The 13,203-nt window shown below is 42.8% G+C and overlaps 1 protein-coding gene across 2 annotated transcripts; it reads left to right on the forward strand.

Moving 5' to 3' along the window:
• The first annotated feature begins 201 nt into the window (after positions 1-201).
• On the forward strand, positions 202-6,577 carry LOC132513241 (cilia- and flagella-associated protein 251-like). 2 transcript variants are annotated; one of them, XM_060137401.1, is made up of 3 exons: positions 202-3,872; positions 4,849-5,068; positions 6,365-6,577. In XM_060137401.1, exons 1-3 carry the CDS (start codon positions 3,473-3,475, stop codon positions 6,375-6,377), a joined length of 633 nt encoding a protein of 210 aa, XP_059993384.1. In that variant the 5' UTR covers positions 202-3,472; the 3' UTR covers positions 6,378-6,577. The 2 variants fall into 2 exon arrangements, with proteins under 2 accessions (XP_059993384.1, XP_059993385.1); XM_060137402.1 differs by having other exon boundaries at positions 203-3,839.
• Positions 6,578-13,203: the final 6,626 nt, after the last annotated feature.

Genomic DNA, 13,203 nt, shown 5'->3' on the forward strand with positions numbered 1-13,203 from the left:
CGCATTCACTCACACGTGAACATGCTCGCACACGGACGTACCTGCATATGTACTGAAACAAATGTGCTAAAACGCATACACACTCACAGATCACTGACACGTGAACAGGTTCACACGTTCACACAAATGAACATGCTCACACGTACGTGCATATTAACTCAGTCATACACAAGAATGTGCTCACACCCTGACAGACACAATATCATCCACTCACTGATAGTCACTCGCACACAGACATGCTCACGTACACTCATACTCACACATCCACTCACACACATAAAATCATACGTTCATTCACACTTGCACATGAACATACACCTATCGACTCACAGTCATTCCCACACGAACACACTCACACATTCAGTCACCCATAGGAGCACATTCTCACACTCCTTCACACGAATGAGCACACTCACATTAACATGCGTATATGCACAAACATGCTCACACATTAACTCACACGTAGATGCACTCATGTCCAATCACAGGACACTGACACTTTCATGCAAACTAAGATGTTAACATTGTCACCAACATGAACGTGTTCTCACACACAAAACTGCTCCTCCATTTACTCACACACGAACATGTTCATATGTTAATCCACACATGAATACAGTCACATAGTCACATTCTGAATGTACACATATTAACACACATTTCAGTACAATTACACATATACTAACATGTTCATTCCACAGATACCCATATTCACACATTCACTGAATGAACACATTCACACTTTAACATACTCAAACACAGAAAACCTTACACACTTATTGACACAAAGGAAAATGTTCACATAAATGCACATCCTTATATTCGATCACACACACAAAGCTGCTCAGACACTCATGAGCACAAGCAGACATTAACATGATCAAACAAACATATTGACATATTCACTCACATGAACTTGCTCAGAGATTAATTCGCATATACAGACACACCCCACACACACTTACAACTTCACTTAAAATTATACATCGTGCTCACATACATAAACTTGCTTACACATTCAGTTGCACACAGGAAAAATAATTATACATCAATACCTTCACACACACCAGCTTTTTCATACCTTAATTAGTTCATGTGAATATGCTCCCTTACATGCACATGCTCACACACCTAGATATGAATGAGCACACAAATTCATTTAAACACACACAAAAACTTTCACACTTGCACATTAACATGCCCAAAACACAAACGTGTTCAGACTTTCATTTACATATGTTCATGCTCAAACACACAAATATACTCAGACATTCACCCACACATGAACATACCTAAACATTAACATTCCCAGACACACAAACGTGCTCACGTTATCTCACTAACAAGTGGACACTCCCACTTTCACTCACATTCGCACATAAACACACACACACATTCTCATGGACTTACATACGGACATGACTGCACACTCACACACAGTCACTCCCTACGGGCACTCACACACATTCACACATGGACATGCTTTCACCTTTATTTAAAAAATAACATTCACACATACACATCACTCATGCATGAACAAGTTCACACACATGAACACGTTCACATATTCACACAGCTACGTGCTCATAAACACACATGCTCTCATGTTTATTTAAAAAACAGCATTCACGCACACCCCAAAAACACTCATGCACAGACATGGACACGATCAGACTTTCACATATAGACAGGATCATATTCACACACACAATCTCTCACATTCAAACTCACATACACTCACATACTCACAGTTGCACATAGACATGCTCACATTATCACTTCCACACAAATGAATGCACTTTTAATCACAAACATAATCACATTGACTCACAGAAAAGAATACACACATTAACATGCCCCTACACAAAAGTATGTTTACATATTCATTAACACACACATGTTCCTGTATTCACTTAAACTTGCATTTTAATAATATGCCCCATATATATGTGTGTGTGTGTGTGTGTGTATATATATATATATATATGCTCATGCATTTACTGACATAAACATTTTTGTACATTTACTCCGACACAAATGTACAAAAAGACAAATACAAAGCATGCATTCACTCACATTCCTGAACATACCTGATATGCTTCTACATTCATTCAAACACGGGAACATGATCACATGTATATACTTACACAGTCATTTGCACACAAACATGAACATGTTCACATATGCACACAGTGAACCTGCTCATAAACTCACAGGTACCCTCATTAACACAGTCATGTACATGCATCTGATCAACATTCTCACATACACATACACTCATGCATTGACTCAGAAATAGATGCACACATTAACAAGCTCACAAAAATGAATACGGTTACACATTCACTCACAGATGAACATGCTACCATCATGCACATGCTTACAAATTCACTCATACACGTGAACACACAGAAACACACATTACCACACTGACATGTGAACAGGCTCCATTCACTCTTAAACACAGACATGATCACATACATCCACAAGTTACACATTCACTCATATGAACGTGCTCACAGACTTACTCCCATTCCTAGATAGACTGACATATGCACACATTCGTTCCAATACAAATATACTCAATTTAACGTGGTTATGCACTCACTCACCCACCCGAATATGCCTCACGTATACGGTGTCACTCATACATTTACTTACGTGCATCAGCCTACTCATCCTTAAGATGTTCACACCCTCACATGCACAAACACTAACCTGTTAAAATGTCCAAATTCTTTTTTTCTCTCTCTACTGGTAGGTTTTTTACTATTGCTGACATATTAACTATACAGTTTTTAATGACTCTGCCCCTATTGGCACCAGCCACCTCCAGATGGAAATCAGGGAACAATTCACCCTGTGCAGCAGAGTGCCTCTATATGGGGACATTTTAGTTTTGCTGGCAGTGGTAAAATTAAAAGTATCGGATATGCTTGGACATAAAGGGTAATTGGGGACTCCAAGGTCCTGGAAGGAAAGTGGGGAAGGTCTCAAACTCTAGAAGCTGGGTCTTGAAACTTCATTGAATCGCAGGCATGTCAATCCTCGCCTTTCAGCCAATGAGTTTAGAGCTCCCTATGCGGGGTGGGGGGGCGATGGGGGGAAGCAGTTCTCTGTTTACCCTTCGAAGTTGTGGCTCCCGTCAACTGCCTATCAGATTATTTCCCGCCTTGTCCAATGGCCTCCCAGGCACAGTTATGGTTGGCTGCTCCTCGGGCCCCTCCCCCCGACCCTTCCTGTCACGAGTCCTCCAAAGGCCACCATCACAGACTGTTCCGCTGTCTGCCGCCATCTTCTCTGCCTCCCACCACCCCCACCCCCCTCACCCGCCCCCTCCCAGCAGGCTCTGCTGCCAGCAGCGACGCTTAGCTCGGCAGCAGCCATTTTTGCCAACTAGGTCTAGCAGCTGGATCGCTTCTCTGGTTGAGGCACGGACTGGTGCGTCTTTCCTGCCATCTCTGCCACAGAAATGCAGGGCTCAGCCACAGGTGGTCAGAACAGAGCAGGTAGTGGCATGGCCAGCATCCCTGGCCCAGTCCCAGGAGGAGCGGTGCGGGAAGAACGGCGTGGCAGGGGTCGCAGTGTCGCCGCCCATAGGGATTTACAGGCGGTAGTGCGAGCCCTTTGGGAAGAGCAGGGCGCCCAGCCCATAGTCCAGGAGGACTGGGGTGTAAAGCTGGTAGAAGAGCAGGAAGAGGCAGAAGAGGAGGAGGAGGAAGTGGAGGAGGCGGAGGAGGCTGAAGAGGACGAGGAGAAGAAAGAAGAGGCGGAGGAGGGAGACAGAGACAAGGAAGAGGACAAGAATTATGTGGACAAAGAGGAGGAGGAGGAGGACGGTGAGGAGGGCGCAGAAGTGGTCGTGGGTATCTGTGAGTTCCCCACCGCGCGGTTTCGGTCCCTTCCCTTCTAGACCCCGTATTCGTTATAAAGGCCGTATCCTGGCCCGGCCGCACGCCGGCCACGCGGTGGTCAGGCGCTGCACTTGGGAGCCCAGGGAGCCGGGAGAGAGAGGGAACCACATGCTGGAAGGCGAGTGCCAGGCAGAGGGCACCCCGCCCTGGAAGCTGCGAGAGCCTGCAGAGGGGGCGGCATCCTAGAAGGCAGAGGAACCTGCAGTGGCGGCAGCGGAGGCCGAGTTCTGGGCGGGCGAGGTCCTGGCTGATAACTCCGAGTCCTGGGAGGCTGGGGCCTGAGGACCCGACGACGGGGCCGAAGCTGGCGAGGGGCGGCCCAGACCTCAGGCCCTTGCAGCCCCTGCTGGGGCATCGGCCTCAAAGGCAGGCCGCGCTCAGCGCTGGCCTCTGGCGGTTAGGCAGCGGGTCAAAGCTCTCAAAAACCTTCAGGCACGTTATGCACAAGTAGAAGCCCAATTCTCTAAAGACCTTTAGGATCTTGAGAAAAAGTATGCTGCCTTCTACCACCCGAGGGGCAAACAAATGGCATACCTCACTTTTGGCTGACGGGCTTCTAAAAACGTAAAGATTCTCAGTAGGATGACCTGAGAAAATGATGAAACGGCACAGGGGCACTTTTCAGTGGTTGAGGAATCAATGAGCTTCGCGGTAGAATTTGTCTTTAAATCGGGTGAACGTTTTCCAGTGACGTTCTGGCAGAAACATACAAACATGCTCTCAGGATCAGATGATTTCGATCCCTTCTCCAAAGGGCCAGAAGTAATCAGCAGCACAGTGTGTGAGATCTACTGGAAAGAGGGGGAAAATGTTGTGAAAACTGTCAAGCAGCAGAAGTGTGCGGGCCATGGAAGTGTTGTATCAACCAGTAGGAGCATGGCCAGCTATTCTTTTCATTTCTTTATTTATTTTCTGACATATTTGTCTTCTCTAGATCCTCCCGAGGGCAGAGAACTAGATTCTGCTGCTGATGTTAAATCGGGAAATGTTGTCCACCACCTTGTGATGCTAAAGTCCGTATCATTCGACACTAAAGAAGAGAGTGAACATCGGTATGAAAATGCTGATGAAGAGAAAGAGGATGGAAATGAGAAACCAGAAGAAGGACCCAAGCTGGATATGGTCTCAGCAGAGGGCAGCTCTGGAGAATACAGGTATTATTGTATAGTGCAAGCATTCCTGACATATACCTGTTACTAACAGCTTTATGTTTTGTTTTGTTTACATCCTTAATCTACTTTTTGTTTATCTTTTTAACATCTTTATTGGAGTATAATTGCCTTTCAGTGGTGTGTTAGTTTCTGCTTTATAACAAAGTGAGTCAGCTCTAGTATACCTATATCCCCATTTCTCTTCCCTCTTGCATCTCCCTCCCACCCTCCCTATCCCACCACTCTAGGTGGTCACAGAGGTCCGAGCTGATCTCCCTGTGCTATGCAGCTGCTTCCCACTAGCTATCATGTTTTTAATAATTTTTGTAAAGTAAATAAGAAAAAATTGATGAAATTTAGTTTTGGAAGAACAGTTTAATGTTAATAATGTACTTGTATTCTAGATGGTATAGAAGGCAGTGTGTTCTGAAATGTATTTCATTTACAGCCACAAGTCGTTTGTCCTGTAGCTTTAAGACTACTACAGATGGGAAATTTATCAGACCTGGAAATAGAGACCTATATTTTTTTAGAGGTCTAAAATATAGAGACCTATATTTTTAGAGAGTGGCCACGAGGAGAAGCAGCTAAAGCGACCAAGCTGTGCACTAGCTGTACCTTCATCACCTGGCCACAGAAATGGAGTCTCTTGGAATAAAAATGCCTTTGAGAAGGTGACTGCTTACAAAGTTCTAAAAAGTTAAGGATTTCAAATAAGACTGCATTTGATGAGTAATTCACAAATATTACTTCAATTTAGATTTTTTATTCAAAAGAAAAATTAGCCATAGTAAGATTATTGGCTATCACTGAGTTGGTAATTCAGTCTTAGTTTCTCTTTCCTCTACCCATTCATCTTTTCCTTTCTCTCTCTCATCTCTCTCTCTCTCTCGCAATATCACACTCTTTCTTTCTTCCTTTCTTAATTTTTACACCTGCGGATGTTTGATAATAGCCTCTTTCTCACATTACAGTTACGGATACCAGAGGTCTGGGAATATAAGGGATTTATGATTTGTGTAAGGAGCATAGGCTCTTAAGGTGGAAAGACATTTAAATCACAGAGTGGCCTTTCAAGAACAAAAGTTAGCATTTATAGTGGTGGGCAAGAGAGAAATGAGGTTGGTGTGATGAAATGATGTGCACCCTGACAACCAAGGGTCTGGGTTACAAGAAGAAAACGTTTTGTTTTCTCCTTGGAGAGCCAATAGATGTTCATAGTATTGACTCCTATTTAGAAAGTCCCTGGTGCATGTTATTGGTGTACAGTTGTTAATTGACTCTTCTCCCACCCTACAGTTGGAAGGCATAAAAAGAAGTGGACAGCGAAAGAAAAGATGAATTTGTTCTTCACGGATATTCTAGTTTTCATTAGCCCACAATACAAATGTTGTTTCAAAATTCAACATCCCAAAATGATATTAACTGACATCTGACTTTATTCTTACCTTTGACAGATAAATTTGACAGTATTGTTCACATTGAAAATAAAAGCTTGTTTGACATGAATAAGCTGCAGAATTGGGTTTTTTTAATATAAATAATACAGACTCCAGTGTATCTTGGTTCTATTTATTTCGGCCCACCTTACTGTCATTGAAAGGGATTTCTTTCAACTATTTGGTAAGCCTGTTTGACATCCCTTTATAGCAGCCTCAAATAAATTGAAATATTAGATTATAAACAACTTGTGTGGCAATAGAGATGGTGGCCCAGCCTCTAGTATATGTTACTGAAAGAAACTGATGGATGACCTAGCTTGCCTGGAGACCAGATGGTGCTAGTGGCCTGCCATGGAGCAGCAGCATCAGCGTCTGCTGGGAACGTGTTTGAAATGCAAATTCTCAGACCCTGCTCCAGACCTGCTGAATTGGATATTCTGAAGGTAGGCTGCTAGCCATCAGGTTTTTACAAGTCCTCCAAGTGCTACTGAAGCACACTAAAGTTTCAGAACTGCTGCTTTAGAGCAATGGGGGAAACGTTTAACTACACCCACAGTAGGACCAGCCTTAATTCACTGACTTGGTACTATTGCAGGTAAACTGAACAGGATGGTGAGATCTGGACTGAGGAAGACACTAGAATTCTCAGGGGCCTGAGACACAAAGGCCTCCGGGAGGGATGTGTTAGTTTCCTAGGGTTACCGTAACAAATTACCACAAAGCAGGTGGCTTAAAACAACCGAAATTTATTCTCTCACCGTTCTGGAGGCCAGAAGTCTGAGGTCAAGGTGTCGGCAGGGTTGGTTCCTTGTGGAGGCTCGGAGGAAGGATCTGTTCCATGCCTCTCTCCTAGTTGCTGGTGGTTGCTGTCAATCCTTGGCCTCATTTGGCTTGTATATGCACGATTCCACTCTCTTTCTTCATCTTTACATAGTGTTTTCCCCTGTGTCTCTGTTTCTGTGTTCTTTCTCTTCTTATAAGGACACCAGTCATATTGGATTAAGGGCCCACCCTAATCCAGTATGACCTCATCTGATCTTTTATTACACCTGCAAATACCCTCTTTCCAAATAAGGTCACATTTACAGGTTGCGGGGGTCAAGACCTCAACATGTCTTTTGCGGGGACACAATTCAGCTTATAACAAGGGGCAAAGATTCAGTAGTGGAAGGGACGAATTGGTAAAGGAGAAACCTAATTCTAAAATGATAAAAGCATTATGATACCATGCACATATGAAGTTTAAAGACATGCAAAATTACTAGGTTGTTTATAGATACATCTATTTGTAGTAAAAGGCATACATAGGAGTAATGCATACATATGTAGTATGCAGAAAGGTGTGTATGAGAACAATAAACTTATTTAAGACAGTGGTTAAATCTATAGAAAAAGACGGAGAATTCAGTTGGGGAGAGGTACACTGGGTTTCAATTTTATTTGTAAGCTTATGTTTCTTAAGACGGCTGATGGTTGCATGGGTGTCGCATTTTCAGACCTTTGTCGAGGTCTGAAATATGTCCTAATTTAAAGAAAATTAAAAGAGGAAATGGGCCTAGTATCTGGAACCTCTTTAAGGGAAAAATGTGAAGTGGTACTTGAGCAGAGCAGAGGATCAGAGAAGGGGAGGACCAGGGGTTTGAGGGTAGAAGGCCTTATTTCTACATTCAGTTAAGGCTGCTTGAGAGCTTGCTAGTTAGCATCAATACCGCTTTCTGTTTTCTATGCTAGTTCCTCGTGTATGGAGAGTAGATTAACATTATTTATTTATGCGTGTATCTCCCCAGCTCCCTAAAGTGTGAGCTTCTGACTTGTTCGGAACGTAAAGGCTTTTATTGATTTCTCTCTCCTAAAGCACTGTGTTTTCTTCTTCGTAGATGCTTGATAAAGGTCTGTTAAAGTGAAGTGAGTGTAAGGTATCCACAACCCTTTTCCCTGTCACTGGTGTTGACATTTAAAAATGCGTTATCATGTAGTAACACAGAGTATTCCTCATGGCTAGAACAACAACAACAAAAGGCACAAGGCCTTTTGTCACCATTGTTTAATGAAAGAACAGTCCAAGTAGAAATTTATCCATGTAGGGTCCCTGGAAAGTCCTCAAATTGGTTTGGTTCCTTATGGTTCATGCCATGCCGGCAGGGAGTGTGTGTGTGTATTTCTGTGTTAATATAGTTAGCGTATTAACTATAGTTAATAGTGAATATTAAAGGCCTTTACCTGGGCTGAAGAATTTTCGGAGGCTCACTTTATTTATTTATTATTATTTTTTGGCCACGTCGTGTGGCATGCAGGGTATTAGATTCCCGAACACGGTTGGAACCCGTGTCCCCTGCATTGGGAGCAGAGTGTTAACCACTGGACTGCCAGGGAAGTCCCGGGAGGTTCACTTTAGACAAACGCATGCACACCTCTTTTTGAGATAAGCCTGTTTTGGTGCATGCTCGGAGTCCATGTCCCTGGCCCTTACCGAGCTCCAGTTACCTAGGGCCCTGAATTTACTCCCCAGGTGGCCCCATGTCCCAAGCCCCAAGAGACATGTGTGTTCCTCTTCACTGCGTCTGTGCTTCTGAGGGCTGAGTGGCACTGTCAGTGTTATACTCTCAGGGCTGAGAGGTATCTACGAGGTGAAGGCTGCGTATCCAGGTAACAGGACAAGTGGGCTACGTTATCCACATGGATGCACCTGAAGCCTCTCATGTTGAGGGAGGAAGCTCAGGCTTGCTGCTCTGAGGGTTTGCTGTAGCTCTAACATATCAGGCTTCTTTGAGTCTCTGACAGACGGTCCCTAAATCAATCAGGGACAAATCCTGCATTTCCTGATTCTCTGGGTGTTTGTGGGTTTTTCTGTATCCTCATATATAAAATATGTTTTCAGTGAGTCCTTCTGCCTTGAAAACTTTGTGCTTCTTCTAGGAAAAGATCTGTCTTGTCCCTCTCTGCCTCGTCCAGGAAAGCTTAGGGTATTCTGATATTTTCCTTGGTTATGGCCCCATCTTCTGAAAGGATTTGATCCAAAAACTCTCCTTTTATTCCACTACCTGAGAGGTGACCATTGGGAGAAAAACAGAGGGGTAGGGTGGGTGCCGGAGTTGGAAACAGTGTTCTGTCCCAGTTAGGGATATGCTAATGACACTAAAGTTAGTGATGAAGAATCACTTTTACTCTAAGCCGCCTAGTTTCAGATGCTTATAACTCCAAGGAATACAAATGAGAACACGTTTACAAGTCTAACAGGGCAGGATTCCCAGACAATGGTGTTTTGTGCAATGTGGTATTATCCAGTCCCGTGAATCACATCATATAGTAGGATCGGCTTTGAGGCATAAAATGTACATTTCTTAGAAGTCTGAGCAATGAATTATGTGTGTTTATAGATAAGGAATTGATTTCATCCCCAAATCTATGAAGAAAATGAGTTTAAAACGTTTCGAAGAGGTACCTAAAAGTTGACTCTTCCCTCTCTCTCCCTGTCTTTCTCTTTCTCTCATCCAATTATTTACTCTGCTGCCTTTCTCTCCGTTTTCTTCCCTTATTTTAGACCTCATCACTTTCTGACAAATTATGAACTGTTTCATGTATACAGAAGATAATTCAGCATATATGTAAGGTATATCATAATAATATAGAAACCTGTGTACCGAGCACCAAGCTTGCGAACTAGAACACGGCTAATGCCTTGGAAGTCCACCTGTGCCCTTCCAGATTCCTCCCCTCATTCCTTCCCAGAGGTAACCACGATCCTGAACTTTGTTAATAATTCACATTTTTATACATTCACTGCAGAGGAATGTTCCTTTAAATAATGTTATTTCTTGTCCATTTTGGACTTCATGTAGATCTAGTTTTACTAGATGTATTACTTGTCTTACTCTTTCTCTATCCCCCCAATTTTGTGTTTGTGATCTTTATCCATGTTGATGTGTGCAACTGTAGTAATCACTTTTCATTGCTGTATACTTATCCACCATATGAAAATTCCACAGTGTGTCTCTTTCCTGTTGATGGACATGTGGCTTGTTTCCAGGTTTATGCTTTTGCAAATTATTTTGCGACGAACTTTCTCATTATATCCCCATATGCCCACATACAAGAGTTTCTCTACTTTCTCAGTTGAGGGCAATTTTACGCACTACCCCTCCGCCTCAACCAGGGAGACATTTGATAACCTCTGGAAACCTTTTGGTTGTCGTAACTGAGGGTGTGCTACTGACATATAATGGGTGGAGGACAAGGATACTGCTAAACATCCTACAATGCACAGGACAGTTCTCTACAACCCAGAATTATCTTTTCCAAAATGTCAACAGTTGAGAAACCCTGATCTACAGTATAGGCCTAAACATGAAATTCCTGGGTCATAGGGTCTGCCCATGTTCAACCTTACTAGGTAACACCAATTATCTTTCAAAACGGTTGTACTAGTTCATATTCCCCACAGCAGAGGATGAGATTTCTATTTGTTCCACATTCTTGCCAACTCTTAGTATCATTACCTTCATTACTTCTTGCCTGAACTTTGCCCTAGTCTCCTAACCTTCTCCTACCTCCATATTTTTCCCCACAGATACATGCTTCATGTACTTGCTAAGTCAACCTTCCTGAAACCCAACTCTGGCCATGCCAAATTCCTGTAAGAAAATGTTTATGTCTCTACTGCTTACACAGTAAACTTGGTATTTAAGACGCACACAAAAGGGCCCACTAGCTCTGTAGACCTAGTAATACCAACTTATTAGGTGGTATTCAAATAAGCCCTGCCCTTTCTCTGCTCTCTGCAGCATGTCTGTTGTTGAAGACTTACCCTTTCTTAAGTCTCTTCTACATTCATTTCTATGTCCATTAATTCAGCCAGTTATTAATTCTTTTTAATTTACTGAGTATTTGTCTCTCTCTGTCTCACTTAGTTCCCTTAACATAATACCCTCCAAGTCCATCCATGTTGCTGCCAATGGCAAAATTCCTTTTTTATGGCTGATTAGTATTCTATATATACATCACATCTTCTTTCTCCATTCATCTGTTGATGGACACAGATTGCTTCCATACACTGGCAACTGTAAACGACACAGCTATGAACATTGGGGTGCATGCATCTTTTTGAATTCGTGTTTTTGTTTTCTACAGATAGATGCCCAGGAGTGGAATTGTTGGGTCGTATGGTAGTTTTAACAACTACAAACTAAAACTATTTTTAGTTTCCTGAGAAATATCCATACTGTTCTCCACAGTGGCTGCAACTCTTTACACTCCTGCGAATCTGTGTGGGATGGTTCCCTTTTCTACACATCCTCGCCAAAATTTGTTACGTGTGTCCTTTTGTGAGGTGATGTCTCATTGTGATTTTGATTTGCATTTCCCTGATGATTAGTGATGTTGAACATGTTTGCATGTGTCTATTGGCCATTTGCATTTCCCCAGAGACTGCAGTGGAGACTTCATTCTTAAGGCTACAAGAAGCCATCAAGGGGCTCTAATTTGGGAAGTAATTTGTGTTTTAGACATGTCACTCTGAAAGCAATGTGAAGAAAGGATCAGAGAGGAGCAAGAATGGATTGCTCATTATAGCAGTGATTTATGTGAGAGATGCTGAAGTCCTAGACTAAGGTAGGGGTATTGGAAACACATGAAGAAGTGTATAGAACTGAAAGTCAACAGTTGATTGGCTATGGGTGATAACTGGATGTGGAGATACAGAAGGTGTTATAAGCGTAGAAGAATAAGCAGTGGTTGATGTATTGACAACTTAATATGCCTGAGTGTGAGCAGGAAAAGAGGAGAAACCCCAGGGAATTCCCTGGCAGTCCAGTTGTTAGGACTCTGTGCTTTCATTGCCAGGGGTGTGGGTTCAATCCCTGATCAGGGAACTAAGATCCCACCAGCCACGTGCCGTGGCTTGGAAAAAAAAAAAGTTGAGAATTGTTCCCACCTCTTCTTTTGCCCCAGGAATAGCTTATGTAGAATGACTATTGAACTTCCTTCTGTGTCCACATATGATGGAGGAACAAGGACCTATTAGCATCCTGTTGCTGCTATAAAACACAAGCACAAATTCAGTGGTTTAAAACCACACACATTTATTGTCTCACAGTTCCGGAGGTCACAAGTGTGAAATGGGTTTCTCTGGGATGAAACCAAGGTGTCAGTGGTGGCCATGCCCTTGCAGAGGCTCTAGGAAGAATCTGTTTCCTTGTCTTTTCTAGCTCCTAGCGCTACATGTTTTACCTTCCTTTCCTCGGAGCCTCTTCTTCCATCTTTAAAGCCAGCCAGGAAGCATCTTCAAATCTCTATTTCAATCTTCACATCGCCTTCTCTCTTACAAGGACACTTCTGATTACACTGGGCCAACCCAGATATTGCGTGATATCTGCAATATGCCGCAAAATCTCCCCACTCAAGACCCTTAACTTAATCACATCTTTAAAGTCCTTTTCGCATTATAAGGTAATATATTCCCAGATTCTGAGGGTTAGGATGTGGAGATCTTTTGGTGTCTGTAATTCAGCCTACCACAAGTTCCTGTGAAACACCAAAATAATCAGAAAAAAGACTATGAAACAATGATTTTCAACACACTGGACAAAAAGCTACAAAGGACAATGATAAATGAGAGATTGGAATCAAGTCAAAGCTAGCATCATACTTACTACTGAAAGACTGAAAGCTTTCCTCTTAAAAATCGAAAGCAGACAAGGA

Source organism: Lagenorhynchus albirostris, chromosome X, assembly GCF_949774975.1.
Source record: "Lagenorhynchus albirostris chromosome X, mLagAlb1.1, whole genome shotgun sequence".
Classification (NCBI taxonomy): domain Eukaryota; kingdom Metazoa; phylum Chordata; class Mammalia; order Artiodactyla; family Delphinidae; genus Lagenorhynchus; species Lagenorhynchus albirostris.